The 20,741-nt window shown below is 25.6% G+C and overlaps 1 protein-coding gene across 8 annotated transcripts in view; it reads left to right on the top strand.

Annotated features, from left to right (window-relative positions):
* LOC107447736 (serine/threonine-protein kinase tousled-like 2) overlaps window positions 1-20,741 on the top strand; it is a 136,881-nt gene that overhangs the window by 103,295 nt on the left and 12,845 nt on the right. For all 8 annotated transcript variants that reach the window (XM_043050517.2, XM_043050516.2, XM_071178064.1 and 5 more), the window contains 13 exons: window positions 572-808; window positions 922-988; window positions 2,848-2,897; window positions 2,979-3,035; window positions 3,633-3,842; window positions 5,579-5,689; window positions 6,994-7,130; window positions 10,978-11,127; window positions 14,064-14,231; window positions 15,836-15,917; window positions 17,335-17,426; window positions 18,729-18,818; window positions 19,980-20,149. In XM_043050517.2, coding sequence (XP_042906451.1) covers window positions 572-808; window positions 922-988; window positions 2,848-2,897; window positions 2,979-3,035; window positions 3,633-3,842; window positions 5,579-5,689; window positions 6,994-7,130; window positions 10,978-11,127; window positions 14,064-14,231; window positions 15,836-15,917; window positions 17,335-17,426; window positions 18,729-18,818; window positions 19,980-20,149 — 1,621 coding nt within the window. The remainder of the gene's footprint in view (window positions 1-571; window positions 809-921; window positions 989-2,847; window positions 2,898-2,978; window positions 3,036-3,632; window positions 3,843-5,578; window positions 5,690-6,993; window positions 7,131-10,977; window positions 11,128-14,063; window positions 14,232-15,835; window positions 15,918-17,334; window positions 17,427-18,728; window positions 18,819-19,979; window positions 20,150-20,741) is intronic.

Below are 20,741 nucleotides of genomic sequence, written 5' to 3' on the forward strand. Positions count from 1 at the left end.
TGAAAACATATGATATGGTAATGATGTCAAGACTTTAATTCATCTTCACTAAATCTTATTCTTAAAGTTTTGACAAATGTGATTGATTGAACTTCATCTACTTGTGTAATTAAATTTGTACTATTGCTGAATTTAAATCTGCTCGAGTTTGCTCCCCCCCCCTAACCTGCTGTCATTCTGGCCAAAGTTAAAACAAAAGATTTTTTTTTTTTAAAAACGAAAGAAATTATAGTGCTAGAAAAAAAAAATAAGTAATGGTAAACTGAAAAATAAGAGATATGAATGGTTTTAGGTTGTTCAGTAGTAGTTGTAAAAAAATATACATGGTTAGCTGTTATTTTTGTTTTGTTTGATAAAAAAAAATTTAGAAAAAATAATGAAATAATTGATTTAATATGTAGACTATTATCAAGGAAAGGTAAATTTTGGTGTCAGTGAGCTATAAATTTCTAAAAGTTTGGTAAACAATGCTAGATAGTATTATTTGGTCAAAAAATAAGTTCAATCTTAAAAATTTTTTAGAGTAGCACCCCTGCTTTATTTACTTATGGTATTTTTGTAATATTTTTAGGGTCTAGTCAATTTTAATATTCATGCTCAGCAGTTGCCTCTTCAACTGCAGCAACAATTAGTACAACCTCCCATGATGACTCTTCCTGGGAATCTGCCGCTTCAAGCTCAAACTACAACATTAGGAATCAATCATGCCTCATCTGGGACCAGCAGTAACAGTAACATAAACAATAATCCTGATTCCAATCTCAGTGCTGCCAGTTATGGATCTCACACTAGTGATAAAGAATTAGATGTAATTCATTCATTCCATCTTTTTATATTTATTTATTTATTTAATTAACTTTGTTCTCAAAGTACATGATTGCTTGAACTTTTCACCTGAACTATACTTTCTTTTGTTCACAGACTCCTGAAAAACTCGGACATCGGACTACCAGTGGATCGGAGAGAAAGAGAAAAAGAAAAGATGATGGTATGCCTACAATACTTTTTACATTTTTATTATTTTTATAGTTTAAACCTCTTTTTTTTTTTTTTTACAAAAAAAATAATAATTTTATGTAATTAATTTTTCTGTTTACATAAATTCTTCCAGTTTGATTGTAATAAAATGAAAAAAAAGGTGAAGTGCACTTAAGTTTTTTGCAAACTAAGTTTTCTTAATGGGAATCTGTATTTTTTTAAATAAACATAAATCTGCAATTTTTAAATGTTTACATAGAAATGATTTTTCACAAAAAATACCTATATTAAACATATTTATGTTGGTGTCTTATTCGAAAGAAACCTATTTCTTTCAGGAATGAACTGGTAAGAAACTGGACAAAATTAAAAATGACCAATACAATTGTTTAGCAATAAGTATTTTAAGAATAACTCAAATAAATTTAATGGAGTAAAAGGAAGTTTATAAGGTTTTCTTTTTTAGAAAGAAAAAAAAAAACTGTTTAATTAATATAATGGAGAATTTTAAAATCTATTTATCATTTTTTTATAGTTTGAGTGCTCATACTTAACATTATTTGATTATAAAAAGCTATTTGCAATTGACAATTTAATATGTGTTTTTAGTAGTATCTAAGTTTAGTATGTGATTTGTTAATTCATTGGTATTAATAAAATTTGATTATGTTACTTTAATAGCTCTTTATATAATTATAAAATTAAGTAAGTTTTGCCATTCTCTTTAAAATAAACATTGAAAAACTAGTTATCTATGATCTTTTTAAAAAAAGAATACCTGAATTTTTTTTACCTTTTTATTTTTTACTTATTTAAAAATGATGTATGAAATAACTAAAAAAAAATTCCCGCATTCTTTTAGTTTTTACTTATTTTAAATAGCTCAACAATTAATACTATTATTTCTGCTAGATTGCAATTGTAAGCTGTTTGAAGCAACTGTTTATGTGTTTAATATTCCATATTGAAAAAGAGTTTCTTCCACTTGAGTTGGAAGAAATTTATTTCTTCTGGTGTGATCTTTTTCCATGGTTTTCTTCTACTGTGGAAGAAACTTGACATTCCTGATGTATAATTAATTGGGTAAATTTCAAATTAAGTCGGTGTCTTAAAATACTTAAAATAAAATAGACTTTCCATGATCTGGTAGTTATTAATATTAGTTAAATTAAGTTATAATTTTATATACTTGTTAAATAGATTATGTTCATTGCAATCAAAAAGTATAAATAGGAAGACAGTGTTTTCTAAATTTTAATATTTCAGTTTAATTTTAGAATGTCACCAGTATTGTATTGTTTTTATGCAGTATGTTTATATTCATTATTGTGACGTCAAATTATTTTTTAATATGGCTTTTTAAAAAAAACTGTTAAAGAAAAATATTAAATTCACTAAAAATATTTATATATATAATCTAAAGTTTTTTTTCTTCTTATTTATGTAATGCTGCAATACGGCAATAAAAGTTCTGTTAAATTTAAAACTCTATCTTGCATGATTGATAAAAAAAGTAAATAAAATAATAATTTGCGTAGTTGCCTTTTGTGAGCAATAAATTCATTGTTTATTTTACCTTATCCTTAAAAGTTTCATGCTGTTTGTTTTTAGGGGGTGGGGCATAGCTTTAAAATTTCAATGACAGCTACAAATTTAACAGTGCTTTATGGTTTTCCTCTAAATATCAAATTCCACTGTAACAAAATGATTTATTTCATGTTTCATGAAGTTTGATAATTATAGAGGAATTTATCTGGTCCTATGAAGTTCAATATTACAGGATTGTTTTTTACATATTTTTTAAGAACTGAATTATAAATTAATAACATAAACTGCAATTATGCAACTTGATTTGAATCTTTGTTTCAGGCATGAAATCTGCACGTGAAAGTGCTAAAAAAATTAATGAGTATTTTAAGGTTAGTAGTTTTCAATAAATTTTCTTTTTAATGAAAGGCATTAAAAATAGGTTATGTAATCTCTTTTTCTTCAATTTTTAGGGTCATAGTCCTAGTCGCTATGCTGGTTCTAAGTCTCCTACACCTCAAAGTTACATGGTAAATTATTCTTATTTATTGTTTTTGATTTATATTTTTTACTCTGACATCAGACTATAGCATATAGCAGGATTGTTATTTCAAACATGTTTAAACTGTTATTATAATATTTTTTCTTTCATATCTATGGATCATTTTTTCAAAATAAACAAAAACACTATATTTCAAAAACTACCCTCTATAATTATTTTTTCCTTATATTTATAAGGAAATGCAAATGTTTCATTGAATTAATTAAAAATATCAGAAGCTAAAAAATCAGTCTTTGCTTTTTTTAAAAAAAGAATTATGAAAAACACTGTTCTAACACTAGAATATATTCAAATTTCTAAGTAATAAAAATAACTTTTGTTTAATATTTTATTTTACTTGACTGTTTCAATTTATAAAAAAACCGCCAGAAAGTCCATTGTATAAAATTCAAGTATTGTTTATTTAAAACAAACCTTACAGGAGTCATCAGAACTAAAACATTTTTCATTGCATTTGCCAATTAAACTTTAAAGCAATAAATAACTTTTTAAATTTCATGATGTTTTCTTTAACCTAGCTTTATAAAATTTTAAAGGAAATTATTGTTTTTTTATTTAATTTCAGTATGCTCAAGTGCAGCAGAATATGGGTTCGCCATCTAGTACTCCCCTCAGTGCCAGTATAGATTATTCAAGCCTAATGGCGCCTCCTCTATGTCATGCCATCTATCGATCAGTGCAAACAGATCTTACCATTAATAAAATCAAGGAGCTTGAAAATAAGTCTGCATTAGACCTAGAAATGCGTGATAATCGAATTGAAGAGCTTCAAAGGGTGAGTTTCTCTTTATATCCATGCATTTGCATCAAAATAAGATTTCTTATTCAACCTATTGCCTGCTTGAGATTTTGAATCTGCCTTACAGTTAACTTAAATAATAAATGTTGCTGTTAAGCTAATAAATAAAATCTGTATTAGCAGTAAGGAAAATTAATTTTATTGTTTTATTTTGTAAGAAATTTCAGAATTTTCTGTGATTTTTTTTAACAATTAAAAACCACCAGGTTGCCACAGATGACTATAATGCAACTATTTTTAGCATCAGACAAATATTTTGAGGAAAATGAGACTATAAGAAGACTTCTGTATTCCTAAACGAGGTTTTTAGCATAAATTGGGTTAGCAACAATTTTCAATAAAAGGAGACTGTTGGGAAATTTTTCTGTACTCCTAGTGATGTTTTTTTAGCATAAATAAGGTTGAAAACTTGCTACCTGCAGGAGCTTCTGAACGGACTGAATTTTTTTTTCTTAAAAAATAAAAATTTTAAATGGCAAATATGAGTCATAACTTTTAATTTGTTCAATTTGCAGCACAGATTTCATTGTAAGTCTATTTTGTTTCTCGATTTCCTTTTCAGTGTTTATTGCTACTAAATTTCGCATGATTTTAAAAAATCCAATTTTTAATATATTACGATGGTTGAATTTAAAAAGGAAATTTTTTTAGGAAAAGTATGTTTTTTTTTAATGAAAAGGTTTGTTTTTTTTAATAAATTCTAGTAATTAAAAGTATTTTCAGACTAATATACTAATTGATTTTATATAAGAACTTAGTGCTATAACACTAACGTTTATATAAAAATTATCTTACTTGCCACCGACTTGACTAAATGGATCATGGTATATGACAATTAAGTCATTTAATAAATTTTTAGTCATATTTTTGGTGAATTTTTGTTCTCATTTCGGCAACTATTTTCATAGTTTTCAGCAGCTATTTTCATGCTTTAGCCTACTAAAAGCAACTATTTTGTTCATTTTTTTCTGTGGCAACCCTGAAACCACATTATTTTTGAATGCTCCAATATCCTAAAAATGATGTCAAATTTTTCAAGGATAAATTGAAATCTGTTAATTTCATGCAAATACATAATATTTTTAATAATAAAATCCTTTAGCTTTGTATTCTTAATGAGATCAAGCAGTTCTAAAAGTTATTGCTATTGAAACCAAATATATATATATATTACATATACTCGTATTCACCTTTTATCATGAAACATTTTATGCCTTATATTTTTTTTCTAATATGTTACGACTACCTAAAATCAACTGAATGAATTTTACTTTTCAAAATTACAAATTTAAAAATGAAATAATCCTATTTTTTTTATATTTATGTCTCTTTTTAATTACTATAACAACTATCAAATAAATCAATGCTTAAAAATGTGTTTAATTTGCTGAGGCATGGTTACTAAATTTAATCATAATATCTATCTGTTATTTTAGAATTATGTAGCATTTATGAATCTGCAAATGTTTACACATACATGAATTAGCATGCATATGTTTATTTAAAAATTTAGTTATAGATTAATTTTAGTAATATTCCGTTGACTGTGTGTTTTTTTTAATACTAAATAGAGTGTCAATAATTGTATGATTGTAAACATAGGTCATTATTTTTCCATTTATATTTTCTTTGATGAATAATTTTTTTCCCCAAAGCATTTTATTTTCGTAAGCTGTCATTTTGATGTTGATCTTATTTCTAATTTCTTTTAGGCAAATGAAGAATTAAAGCGTCAACTTTCAACCCAGCAGAAAACAGCTGAGAAAATGAAGGATCAACTTCAGCGATGTCATGATGTTACTAAACAACTATTAATAGAAAAGGTATGAGTTATGTGTATTTTGTGTATAAATAAAATTCTTTAAACAATTTATTGGAACATTTGAACAGGGAAAACCTGGAATTGTCAGAGAATTTTATTTTGCCAAAAAAAAGCAGGGAATAGTCAGGAAAAATTGCAATTTAAAAAAAGAAAACCTGGGAAACTCTTAACATCATACCTGTAACGAACCTGTGGACAATAAATCAAGTCTCGGAATTGTCAATAACAGTAATCAGTTATTGAGATTCAAGTTAAATAATTCTGGCATCATGTTGCAAAAATTTCACATTTTAGTGTAACTTCTAAGCTTCTATTCTCATTCGATAATATTTCTTTTGCTCACAAAATCTAATATTTGACATTACAAGTAAGAAAATCAAAGTTGTTTGATGAAAAATGACATGGTGTATAAAAAATATGGTTTTGATTTTCATTGAAGTATAACAACAGAAGTCATGAAATTTTTTTTCCTGAAATTGAGTCGAAACCCTGAAAGAATTAATGTGTGGAGTCATTTTAATGTTAAAAGATTCAATTGTGGTTGTTGTAAAGTTTAAATTGCTTATATTTTATTTTGTGTTTTACCCTTTCTTCAATTTTTTAATTAAAAAAGAACAAAATTCTAGCCAGTGTTTTGTGTCTGGAAACCACCTGTCAAATCTTAGTTTAACAAGGGAAACCTCAAATTGTCATGGAAAATTCCTTTTTTTTACAAAAACAAGGAAAATTAACTGGTCTTAGAATTATTGAGATTCGATTTAAGTATTTCTAAGATCTTACAATTACTTATTGTAAAAATTCTACATTTTAGTGAAACTTTTCCATGTTTCCATCCTCATTCAATGAATTTTTTTTGCTCACAAAATCTTATATTTGACATAAATAAAAGTTGTCTGATGAAAACTTGCATGGTATACATAAAGTATGGTCTGGATTTACATTGATATTTTCTTGAACTACTTGGAAAAGTCAGGAATTTTTTTTCTTTCTGAAATTAGGGGGAAAGCATGATAAAGATACATTGCTAATTATGCTAGATGATGGTATGGTTTAGTGACTTTGTTCATATTTTTTGTGAAATAAAGAAAAACTGAAGTAATTCATGTGTAACACATTTTATACAGTTCAAGATTACAATCTCAAAAATGATTCGAAACTAGCTAGTTTTTTTTTCTTCAATATTTGTGTGCTATATGAATTTATATGTACTTTTTAGTTTTAAACATCTTTTTTAGATGTATATTATATAATTTTTTTATTCTAAAGCATTATTTGATAAAAAAAAATTTTTTTTGACCATTTCAGTCTTTAATGGAAAAGAAAGCATGTCGTCAAAAATGTATGCAAAATAGGTTAAGGCTTGGTCAATTTATAACACAAAGGCAAGGAGCTTCATTTGCTGAAAATTGGGTGGATGGTTTTGCATTTACTGAACTAATTAAGTAAGTATTTGAATATTTTTAAATAGATTTGCAACTTTCATTTATGATTTTATTAAATAAGTCCCATTAAATATTAAGTTTCTGTTTGTTTTTCAATTTATTTATATTGATTAATTTTTTATAAAATATCAGATTTTTTGACTGATAAAATAATTTTATTTTCTATTCTACATAATGTTTCTTTTGTAAATAATTAAAAGTATTGATCTAAATTTAGGATTATACTTAAAAAAATGTAGCAAATTTCATGTATTAATAAAAATAAACTGATTTTATTTTAATTAGCTTAACATGGAACAAAAATAAGTGTCAGTCATTTAAATAGAGTCATTCAAATATAAGAAATGTCTTAAAAGCTGCAGTAGTCCAGGTAAAGGCTGCCGAGAAAATCTTTGAATTCAGAGATCGATATGAGTTTCTAATTGCCAGCATGCTATGGAATGTAAAATAGCTCATCAATTTACTGAATTTTGCCAGTTTCTCTTTGTCTACTGGTATAGTAAAAAAGTTCCAAGTTTTTTTACATTTTAAAACTTTCCCTAAAATATAGTAATATCCCTATTGAAACAGAATTTTTGTACTATTTATATTGCTTGAATATTTAAATAAATATTACTAATATATAATGCAGCAAGCCTCACTTAGTAATTAGTTAAGAAATTTCTTTTTTATTGTTCTAAAATTTTCAGTTTATTTTTATTCAGAGCTCCCTTTTTCAATTATAGAATCTTTTTTAATTATCAATTATGAATGTCTTGTCTGCTACTATTTAAAATTATGAGTTAACATAATAAAAACCCTTTCAAATTCATTTAAAAATATTGCATACCATTTACAGTTATTACTTAAATAAAGTTTATGTATTTTGATGACAAAAATCCCTAAAATTCCCTATATGTAAAATATTTAGCACGTTATACTACAGTTATCATGAATTTTATATTATTTAGTGGATTTTTTCCTAGCAGCTATGTCAACATTTTATTATTGGTGCCAGTAACTATTTTTTAGGCTTGATAGCTATTGACTGCCCTAACTCTGCAAACCTATGATATTATTAAAACATAAAAATGAATTATCATTTGTCCATAAATCTTTTGAAGTTCCATAAGTCTTTATTTTCATTGAGTGCAAACTCTACTGATTAAAAATATGACCATCCACTAATTGCGTAAAATTTTTAAAACTTTAATGTTCTTTATTACTTTTTTTTTTACTTGTTACTTTTTCTTATTGTGTAATTACTTTTTAAATCTCCAGTGCTCTAAGTTGTTTTATGAAAAAATTCATAATATTTAGAGACAAGATTTTAAAAATGTATGAAGTGGGGGGATTCAATTATTTCAGATTTATTAAATATTATGAGTGTCAGGACTATATAATAACTTACTTCTGATAAAAATGTTTTACTTCAGTACTCATTGTATTTACATTTCAAAATTATTTATATCTTTTGTAATCATTTCATGAAAGAATTCATTAAAGATTGCATTAAAGTTTAATATGAACCAAGTAACAAATTTTTATAAAATTTATTTATGGACATTCGCTTATTAATATTTGTAATATGAATTCATTAAAGTTTTCTTAGTTTGCTTAATTCTTTACATATCTTTATGAATTCGGTATGTTAAATAATATTAATCTTGTTAATGTTTTGTTGAATATGCTTTTATAAATAACTATTTAAATCTTTAAAAAAATTTAACCTTTTTAAATAACAGTTTAATTAATTATAATTTTAAATTAAAATGTTTTACATAATTAAAGTAATTATTAATTTAAAAAATAGAAAAAGCAACTCAATATTAAATATACAGTCGAACCCCGCTATAGTGAACCTGGGATATAGTGAACACTCGGATGTAGTGAACTTTTTTAGCGGTCCCGTCCGTATTCCTATTTAAATAATGTTATTTTTAACGCTTATAGTGAACAGCTTAGAACTTGGAAACTCGGTTATAGTGGAATTAAATTTCATTTCTTTAAATATCTTTTTCAGTCCTCCATCTTTAAACTTGTAGGTGTTGGGACTGAAAATGAATGCATTCCTATAAAATGTGTCATATTACTCTCCTTTATGCTTATCACTTTTAACTATACTGTAATAAATGTCAAACAGATCATTTATCTTTACTCCCCCCTCCCTGACAAGCCTCGCTTTATCTCTTTTCCCCAAGCTTGCTCTACAACTAGTTAACTTGGCCACCTGCTGAATTTTTGGAATTTTCTTATCTGTTCAAACCATAATCTTTACAAATCACCTGTGGACAATCAAGAAGGGGAATAATTTAACTCATTCTACAGCTGTGAAATTGGCAAATTTTCTAAAGAGAAAAGCGTTTTCGATAGAGGACAAAGTTAAAATTGTAAAGCGTATTGATGATGAAACCAATCAATCGACACTGTGTAAGGAATTTTCCTTGTCAAAATCTACAGTTTCAAATATTTGGAAAAATCGAAGTGCAATTCTTGCGGCATACGACAAAAACATGGTTTGCTCGAAAAAACTGCGTAGAGCTGAAAGAGAAAACGTAGAAATGCTTTGTCAAGATGACTCGAAATCTTGTTCAAAATGTAAAAATCTTGCATTCGTTGCACATTGTAGATAAGAAAATTGATGAACTCAATTTAAAATCAAATTGTGTTCAATCAAAAATCACGTAATTACTTTTTCCATCAATTTTTGCTTTATTATCTGTTAATTAGTTAATAATTTTTTAAAATAACTTATGCAAAATTGCAAAGCCAATTTTCAATCATTCAACTGTCTTATGCAAAAAATATTCTTCAAAAAATTTGGATATAGTGAACCATCGGTTATAGTGGACACATTACTGAGTCCGCAGACGGTTCACTATAGCGGGGTTCGACTGTATTTAAAATTGTGTATGAATTGTTTTTATGATAACTAATATAATCAAGAAAAGATTTCTTTATCAGAAACTAGTTATTTTATCATGATCATGTCAAGTTTTTGAAAATTATTTTGCATTTTGTCAGTATATATATTTGAAGAACTTTTATCAATAGGTAGAAAAAATTCTTATTAGTGCATATCCTAATTATGATATTTCTTTTAAAGTAATAAATATTTTTTGAGTACTTAAAAGGTGCTTATTTTTTGTGGAAATGTTTGGCTATGCACCCTGTATAAGCAATATAAAAGTTTTGATTTTCAAAAATTCCAAATAAAGTTCTTCAAATGAAGAAATTTTGGAAAATGAAGCATGTTATCTTTCAAATTCTAATTATTGCCATATTTTAGAAATGTTAAGCAGAATAGCAAATTTAAAAAAAAAAAAAGCATTTGTGTAATTTTTAAGAAACCATTATATGTATTATATTGTTAAGCACGTTAGAATAAGTCAATTTTTTAAAATGACAATCTGCCCAGCTGTGAGAGGCTCTCAAACAAATTTGAATTTTTGAAGATTGTGATGTATTGATAGTTAATAACTTTTATTTAAGGATTATCTTAATACTTAACCTTTTGTTTTTGAACAGTACCTTAAAGTTCTACTTTCCTATTTCCAAAAATTCAAAAGTAGTAGCAAGATTATTTGATTATAATTATCTATGCTAGACATCCAAAATATTTCTATCTTAAAATAATAATCATTTAGTTCTAAATTCGGCCACTTTTGTTATGCTCTCATTTACATTCTTAAGTTAACTCTGTAAATATAGGGTTTAATAGTGAAACCTTTTATTTAAAAGCCAATTCGAAGAATATTGATTGGTTAAAAAACATACTTGTCATTTGAATAAAAGCTTAATAGAATGTTTTGTTCTAGAAAATCTTATTTGAAAGATTAGATTTTTAAATTGTGAAATGTTATTTCAGAAAACAAGAACAAATAGCAATGGAAAGAGAAGAAATTGAAAAGCAGCGTAAAATGTTAGGTAAAAAGAAGCCAAATGCAACTCAGCCTAGAGGTAGAGCTAATTCAGCTTTAGCAAACGGTGACTTTCTTCGACCTGATCCCCTCAAAGAGTAAGTCCTGTTTTTTTTCTTTCCTAAAAATGGTAAATTAATTGTTACAGAAATTAATTGTGACTTTTTCACTTAATTTTACTGAGGTATTCTCAATGCTTATGTTAGCTTAGTTTATAGGTAAACCTTAAAAACCTTTTTAAAACTCGTGTACTTATTGTGTGGTAGAGATCCTGAGATTTCGGGACAAAAAGAATTGCCAGGTTATTGTTTAAAAGCACCTCTTTATTTATTGATTTCTTTTTATAAAGATATATCAGGGGTCCGTTTAGGTTTTTCTGAGAGGTAGCTATTTTGTGGAAATTTAGACATAATTTGTGAAAATTGGATATAATATTAAAATATCAGCAAAAAAATATGGAATTATCGTTTCTTACGGGTTACAAAAATAAAATTTTAAGGAAAAGTATTTTGTGAAACTACCGTTTTTCCTAAAGCTGAATTTGTGTAGGTACTGCTAAACGGTAGTAAAATTGGCCTGGACAGACCCCTGTATATATATTGCTTAATATTATTTTGCTAACAGTAATTTAGCATCACTGTTATATATTTTTCCTAGTAAGTAAATTTACGAACTGTATAAATTCAATTGGAATTTTAATCTGGAATTAAATAATTTTATTGTCAAACTTTTTATAACTAATAGTTTTTCTTTTAATCATATTTTATTTTCAGTTTAAAATCTACAATTGCTGTTCTTAAAGATTACATGTACAACTGTAGTTATTCTTAAAATTGAATTGTTGTTTAAAACTTCTTATAACGGCCATATGATTGAGATGCACAACCTTTTTAAGTGAAAGGCCACATGCTTAGCAGATTAACCAATAGAAAGCCACCTGCCCAAGTATTTTGACTGGCATGATGCAATTATAGGGAGTAATTGTTATATAAACATCATTGTTCCAGACACTAAATTCTTTTTATCATGTGTATTATTAGTAATACGTTTGTGTAAAATTAAATACTTTTAAATGTTTAAAATTAAAGACTAAAAAACTAATTTTTCCAATAAGAAAATGTTGTTTTTTAATAAAAAATGAAAGGAACATTTTTTGATCAGAAAAAAAGTCTGATAAATAGAAATATTGAGTTTAATAAACAGAAAGGTCATGATATTTTTTATCACATTATTACATAATACAAAAGTCCATTTTTACATAAATTCTAAGAATAAGAAACTGTAATGTTTGTAGAATTAAATTTTTTTTAAATAGTAATAAATTTTTTAATAGATGCTAGTTAAATACAATATATTAAAGAAAGTTTATTGGGTTTAAATTAAAACAAAACCCTTACAGCTCAAAATAAGATTCAACATTTAGTAGAATATATACTTCAACTTTAAAAAATTTATTTTAAATAAAATTACAAGAGGTTTTACAAATCTTAAATATTTTTTAAAAAAATAACACTTTAAAAGAAATTGAAACATAATCGAATTTTACGAATTGTGTAATATTGTGTTAAGATATCAGGATTTTTAAAATCACAAGGAATAAGGTAGCAATAACTGCCAAAAAATACTTTTGAAACACCTCTTATATTTATGTTAAAATTAATATGATAAGGTGTAAAATTAACACAAATGGGGCATGTCAAAAAGTGATTAATTTTATGCACGATTTTTATTCAAATTTCGCATGTCGTAATAATCTATTATTATTAGAAATATCAGAGTTTTTTAAATTATGTAGAGAATCATAGTAAGTAACAAAAGTCCAAAAAGTGATTTATAAAAATCTCTTATGATTTTACAAAGAAATTGGCAGAAGTAAAGCATTTTAAATAGTGATGTATTTAAATACAGAATTCAAAATTCAAATGCCATAATAATAGCATAATAAAAAATATCAGGACTTTTGAAACCATGTAGAAAATGCATAGCAATAACTGCCAAAATAACAGTTTGGATTTGCAATAAAATAGTCAGAAATAGACCATGTCAAAAAGTGTTTATCTAAATTATCGATTTGATACTCTCGATTGCTGCTAAAAATATCAAAATTTTAAAAACTACTTTGAGATACATATATTTCCACGTTTTTTTTTTTTTTTCAGGATTCTTTTTTCATAGTTTTTGAAAAAAGGATCTAAAGTCATTTGGATTTACGATGAAGTTTGCACAAACTAGGTATTAATTGCTACACAGTTTCGAAAAGTGCGGATTTTTTGCGATTAGGAACCGAAGAAACGAATGAGAAGTCATTGGAAGAGTGTCAAAAGGGAAAATTAAAATTCAAAATTTTGTGTATTGTGATAATGTTGTATTTTAAAATTATATGTAAATCTGCAGCATTAACCATCATCAAAAAGAAATTGAAAAACAATAATGATTAAGATTGGGCATGTTCAGATGCTGCCTTGGGCTGCACATTAAGAGTTGGCAGCAGCATGTGGGCCGCAAGCTGTGCACCTCTACTGTATAAGTTGTTAGACTGAATAATGTAGCAAATATTTTTTTATGATATTAGATATATATGCAGACCCTATTGTATAAAATAAAAAAAAAATTATCAATAAATCTTGCTTTGTCGATTTTTTCCAACAGTGACATTTTTACTTTTTATTATTTTAAAATGACTATTAAAGTACTTTTTGATTATTGCAATTTTTTATTTATTTTTGTCTTCCAATTGTATTAGTTGAAATCTTGCTAACATTCCTTTGTTCATTTTTTAATTTATCAATGTGTTTGCCATACATTATCTATCTTGTGCAAACTTTACTGTTTACAATGTAGACATTTCAAACTCGAATATTTTGTTTCTGACACTTACATTTTCCTTTTTTATGTACTTCAGTGCTACTGAATACAATAGAGTAATATATTTTGTGTTCATAGTTTTTAAATTATATGCTTTCTATTTTGGTACTTAAGAAGTAAAATGTATCTGTATGCACTAACTGAACTTATATTTATTTGTTTTTTACAGTTTACTCAGCTGGTCTGAGTATTTTGAACAAGAAGAAATCTTTAAATTAAGACAAGTCTCTTTGAAGAAGGAGGACACTGATTTGCAATTAGAGTTAGAGAAATTAGAAAGGGAAAGAAATCTTCACATTCGAGAACTAAAAAGGATTCACAATGAAGATCAATCTAGGTAAATTTTGAATTGCATATTATCTACATTGCATCAATAAGATATGCTCTTTTTCTCCAGTTTTGTATGTAAACACTTCAATGATTTGAAGTTTGAACTGTGTATTGCTAAAATTTATTCTAAAAATTTATATTAATTTGAAACTGGTGAAAAGTTCTCTATTTTATATCATGAAAAACTAAGTTTCACTTTGTTTTCTTTTATATATAATTACATGATAATGACTTCTTACTACAAGTCTAAACATTAATTTTTTTAACCTCAATAGAACATGCATTGATACAAAGATTAGGTTATCTGACATCTCTTCTACTATTGCTTCGAATGAATTTCCAAATTAAAGAATGAGATATAAAAAGTCTGTCATGATTCTGGAGTCAAAACCCTCCTTTAAATAACATAAAACATTCTAGTTACCAAAATAGTCCTATAAATCTTTTTTTTTTTTCCTCCAAAAAATCCAAAACCTTTCAGTCAACATTTGAACGCAAATGTTTTAATCTGATTCATAACAGTTTTATATTGTAATGACTCATTTTTCTTTAGAGAAATCGCCTAAGAAGAAAACGTTGCAAAATGTACAGATTTTACGTTCCATAATTCGTATAGAATTTGTAAAATCTATATTGCATGTCATAATATGCTGCCTCAAATGATTGAAGATTCTGTTGATGAAGTTACAGCAGATATGTGAAATCTCTATGTAATCGATGATGATATACTTAAAAAAAATGGAACTACTCTCAAAATCTATTGATTATTTTTGGAGCCAAGTTTTCATATTAAAAAAGATAATCAGAATCTTTCCTAAAAAAATCATTTATCTGTTTTTGTCAAAACCTGTAATAGTTTCCAAGGGGCAGGCATTAGTTGAAACAGGTTTTCTGTGAGTTAAAGAATTAGCCTAGACACCACAAGAATTATCAAACAAGCTGTAAAAGGATAAATTGCTGATGTTTGCATCACTCAAGAAATGATATTTCATATGGATGCATGTGGTAAATACAAAGCCGAGAGACTTCTAAACCAAAAAAAAGTAAATGTACCACAATTAAAACCTAATAAACTTTCTGAGTCAAAGATAAAATTTCAAGCTCTCAGCCAATCATTGTTGAAGGCAACCGAACATCTCTTAACTTGCCCCAGTTCTATAATTTTTTTAATTGTTACTTCTATCTATGTGAATATCTTAATGATGATGAAATTGATTTATGCATAGTCAATAAAGCAGCATATAAATCTCTTTCTTCTGGAGCTGATTGGATAGTATTAGTACTATAATTCATACAAATTCAGAAAAAGACAACTAAATGTTTTGAGTGGTTTGAATGGAAAGAAGCTGTTGTTGAAACTGCAATTACTGTTGTACCAAAGCATACTAAATAATAGTTACTAAAAATTACCATTTAGCAGAAAAGAGCCACTACTTGTTTTTAATTCCTTTACTATTTTAATTCAACATAATTTTCCTTTTTGCCTGCTCTTATCAAAATACCTTTTTCTGCATATTTATTTATATTTTTACTATTTTAGTTTCAGGAAAATCTCTGTATAATACTCAACATTTTTCATCTGTGTTAATAATTTATTGCCTTGATCCATAGGTTTAATAATCATCCTGTATTACACGAAAGGTATCTACTGCTCACACTACTGGGTAAAGGTGGTTTTAGTGAAGTACATAAGGTGAGATATTAATATTCTTTTATAGTAATGTATGCTTCTAGAATATTTTCTCAAGTTATTAAACAACTTTTTTTTACAGAATTTTTTAAACTGACAACAAAAAAGTGTTTCATAGTAATGGATTGATAAAATCTATAATGAAAGTATATATAAGCAGTAATTGCTGTAGCTGAAACTTATCTACAATTTAAGTGAAAGCAAAATCTGTTTTTACATGGTATAAAAAAAAGTTTACCATGTACATTAAACTTTATACTTAATATAATCATTATTATATTAAACATAATAATGATTTCATATTAATTGTTATAAATATGAAGATAGATTTTAATTCTTTAATGCCACAATTTAGGCTGGTTTTTTAGCTGGTTAAATAAACTAAAGTGGTCACCAATAACTATCTGATCTGACCTTGTAATTTTTTTATTATTCTCTTTATTTGGTTATTAATATATATATATATATGAACATTGCTTATAAATCATGATTGAAATAGATTCCTGGGAAAGTAAACTAATTATAATTAACAAAAAATATTAGTCAATTGTTACAAGTGTTTAATTTAGTAGAATTAACATTAGTTAGTAGGTTAACATTAGTATTTATTAATTTAGTAGGTTAACATTTAGTAGAATTTTCAGAATAAATTTCCTAATGCATTATATTTTTGTATATAGTGATAGTTTTTAATTTTGGTCTTTTCTCATTCAAAACTGAAAATTAAAAAATTGAGAGTACAAAGGACCTGAAAACTCTTGTTTTAGAATTGCTTGTCCACAGAACTGAGGAGTTAAAATGAGAGTAAAAGAAAATAGATTTTACCCATGATGAACAAGATGATTGTTAAGTGTTTTTTTATTAGATTGATTTTTGTATTTTTATTTTCAATAATTAAAAATAAAACCCTGCAGATTCTGATAATTTCAGTTTTAGACATTTTAATTTATAATTATTTAATATTCATTATAATAGATTAATATTTTTTTCTGTGCCAAAATTTTGGGATTTTGACAGTAATATTCATATCTAAAAAGGGGTTTATTGTCAAAATTATTAAAGGACGTAATTGATTATAAATTAAACATAAGTAATTCATTGCTTGTAATTTTATATGAACTTTATTTATAATTTTATTTTACTTATAATAATTATTTTTTGTACTAAAATTTTGGGGTTTTGACAATTGTCTCAAATTATGTCAAAAAGAAGTTCTTATATGACAGATAAAACCATCATAAACCTGGTATAGTTACACTTACATCTAATTATGATGGGTCAAAAGAAAGACATGAAATATGTTAATTAACGCAACATAATATTTCCTGAATTGATATTGAAAAACGGGAATTTGAAAAGATGTCCCACTTTAATTTATTGATTTTAGTTTTTAATTTTTTCATTGTTATTTTAATCTTAGGCTTTTGACCTGAAAGAGCAAAGGTATGTGGCTTGTAAAGTTCACCAATTAAATAAAGACTGGAAAGATGACAAAAAAGCAAACTACATAAAGTATGTTCAAGTTTGTTCTTAAATTTAATTCCTAATTTTATTATTCTTAGAATTTGAAGGAGAAACTGATTTATGAATTTTTAATTGAGAATTTTTGAAATACTTTTATTCACTTTTTTTCATCATAAAAATTGTTGATGGATTTATAAATAGAGTTCCCATTTGGTTAGGGAAACCTAAAATTGTCAGAGAATTCAATTTTGGAATAATGTTTCAAAACTCAGTGTGACATTAAGTGGCCAATAAAGTTTAAAATAATTAAATCTAGCTTGTGTTTTTATTTTTTCTTGTAAACATTCTATCTAATCCAACATGGAAAAAAATTTTCAGAAATATAAGAATTCAAATCAATTAGTTATTAAAAAAGGACTTTTCATTTTTTTCTTCTAAAATATAATCTATTTGCAGTTGAGTAAATTGAGCTTTCAAAAAATTATCTGTTTAAATTAATTTTGTTCATTTATCTCAAGTAAAATATGTGATAGTTTTCTATATGACTGAAATTACTTTATTAATATATTATATTACATTGAGTTTTTAAATTTCTCTGTTTGTTGTGCAAAATATTGGTTTTATCTACTTGTTATACTAAAATTATTGTAAAATGTTACTTGTTTTACATACTATAATTTATACACTTTTTTCATTTACATAAATATATACTTGTTTATTATACTACTTCAGGGTATGTAGTGTTTTTAAAAAGTGCTTAAAGGTACTTATTTTTTATTTACGTTTTTTAAAAGCCTTTAAAGGTGATTTTTTATTCAGGGTTTATAAAAAGTGCTTATTTCTTATCTTTTGAAAAGGGATTTTTTTTCTTTGCCTTATCAATTGTCATTCTAAATTACAAAAATGAATGATTCTCTCAATTTTCTCTGCAATATTTATCAGAACCTAGTTATTTTACCATGATTCTGTAAAGTTTTTGAATATTATTGATTTTATGTTTATAAATTAGAAACTTTAAATGATAGAATTTTTTCTTTTTTTAATACTGCACAGATCCTAATTGCGATTTTTTTTTTCCTTTTCTTTGAAAAGTGATTAAAAATATTTTTTGAGTGCTTAAAAGGTGCTGATTTTTTTGTGTAAAATCTGACTGTGTATTTGTTAGTCTGTCTAGCAAAATTGTTATGTTTACGAAATAAAATATTGCTGTATTATTTAATCTTGTTTTAAATTTTTAAGTCCAGTGTAATCTATTTATGAAGTAAACAGATTTGATTCAGAATTTAATCCATTTTTAGTTTTATAAATAGTCTGTTCAGATCAATAATATATGCATATTTTGTTATTTAGGCATGCCCTTAGAGAATATAATATTCACAAGTCCCTTGATCATCCTCGTGTTGTAAGGCTGTATGATGTCTTTGAAATAGATGCCAATTCGTAAGTAACTCATTAGATAACTGATGCTTGACCCTTTTTGTTTTTTTTTTATTTTCATCAAAATTATTATCCTATATTTCTCTTATTCAACATCCTTTAATTATAAGATCAAGACAATAATTTTAAAAAATTGTGGATTTTTATTATCATTATTTCTTATTATTTTGGTGATTACCAAAATCAAAATAACATATCTGAGCAATTTTTCTAGTTTCTTATCTGTCTTAAATATTTAATAAAGCAATATTTTTATGGCTAATGATAAGGAACATTATTTGAATGAACTAATTAGTTATTTTATTATTGTTATTGTTTAATTCTGGACTTGCTTAAGGACTTGATATCCACATTTCATGTTTGTCAAGAACTCTTATTTTTTAAAAACTAATTTGATAAAATATATATATATATATATATATATNAAGGCTATTTCTACTTAAAACATCTGCCAAGAGTGCTAACGATAATTTTTACCCTATTTCTATTTTTTAATAGAATTATATTATATGTTTTAAGTTGTGAAGAAAATTTATTTGGAATTATTAAAGAAAATATAAAAATACAATAGTTTTTACTTGGTAGTCTATTAGTTGAATGATTAGTGACTGATTAACACTGAAGTTTAGTTATTTAGGGTTGAACAGCTATATCGTGACTAGTGTATAGAAATTACCCGTGTGTTCTAAAAACATTTAGATGACAGATTAATTTGTCTCCCTTTTTAAAACTTAAAATAAAAAAAAGTATTTTTAAAGGTATTATAGAATCAATCATACATATATATGTGTAACTGCAAACAGTTACCTTTTTTTTATTCTAGCAAAGTATTGTTCAAATGTTTCTGAAAGCAGGGCCCCCATTTCGTTTGTCATGAATTTTGATTAAAATAAGAGAATCTCGACAAGAATAAACTAAAATTCAAATTTTTGTTTATTCTTTTTAAAAAAATATTACAATTCTAAAATTTGGCCATTATTCCTAAATAAAATTCTACTTTCAAAATCCCTTGTTGAAATATAATTGTTTTCTGACTTAATATTGATAAATACTATATAATATGAAATTTTCCTAGTGATATGAATATTATAACATTTTATTTATTAATTTCTTTTTAGAGTTTTGACTAGTTTTTGCTCAAAAAGCTGAAATTTTATTTTTCAGCTTTTGTACAGTCTTAGAATACTGTGATGGTCATGATTTAGATTTCTACCTCAAACAACATAAAAATATTCCTGAAAGAGAAGCCAGGTGTATTATTATGCAAGTCGTTCATGCCTTAAAGTACCTGAATGAAATCAAACCACCTATTATACATTATGATCTCAAACCTGGTAATAACATTCTTCTTCAATTAGTTATTTATACCTATTCAGAAATAATTTATTATTAAAATAGCATTTACGAAAATGTTTTGAAGATTATTTAGTTGTCAAATTTCAAAAGTGTCTTTTTTTTTCTTTTTTTTTTATTGTTTTAAGTTAGTTTTTAGCTGATATTTACTTTTTCTCATAGTAATTCAATAATTATTTTTAATACAGATTTTAGCCTGACAAATTTGCAGAATTATAATGAGTTATTAAATTTTTTCTATTTGAGAAACTTTATCTTCAATAATTGAAAACTTCTTAGCATTAATACATGATAATTCAAAACTTCAGTGTTTCAAATTTATACAACCTCTATAAGCTTCTAATTGAACCGAAGAAACCTACCAACTTTTACTCATTTATAATGTATGTAAAACTTGATTGGTTTATTTATTCTCTTCTGCACTCACGTTGAATTTTTTAAAAAAAAATAATCTTCTGTCTTAAAACAAATTTCATTTTTTGAGTGTTCACCAAACTAATATAATGAGTAAGTACTTAGAAATCAAAACCAGATAACTATTTTTATTATTTAGATAGTTTATTATTGTACATG

Source organism: Parasteatoda tepidariorum, chromosome 2 (genome assembly GCF_043381705.1).
Source record: "Parasteatoda tepidariorum isolate YZ-2023 chromosome 2, CAS_Ptep_4.0, whole genome shotgun sequence".
NCBI classification, from domain to species: domain Eukaryota; kingdom Metazoa; phylum Arthropoda; class Arachnida; order Araneae; family Theridiidae; genus Parasteatoda; species Parasteatoda tepidariorum.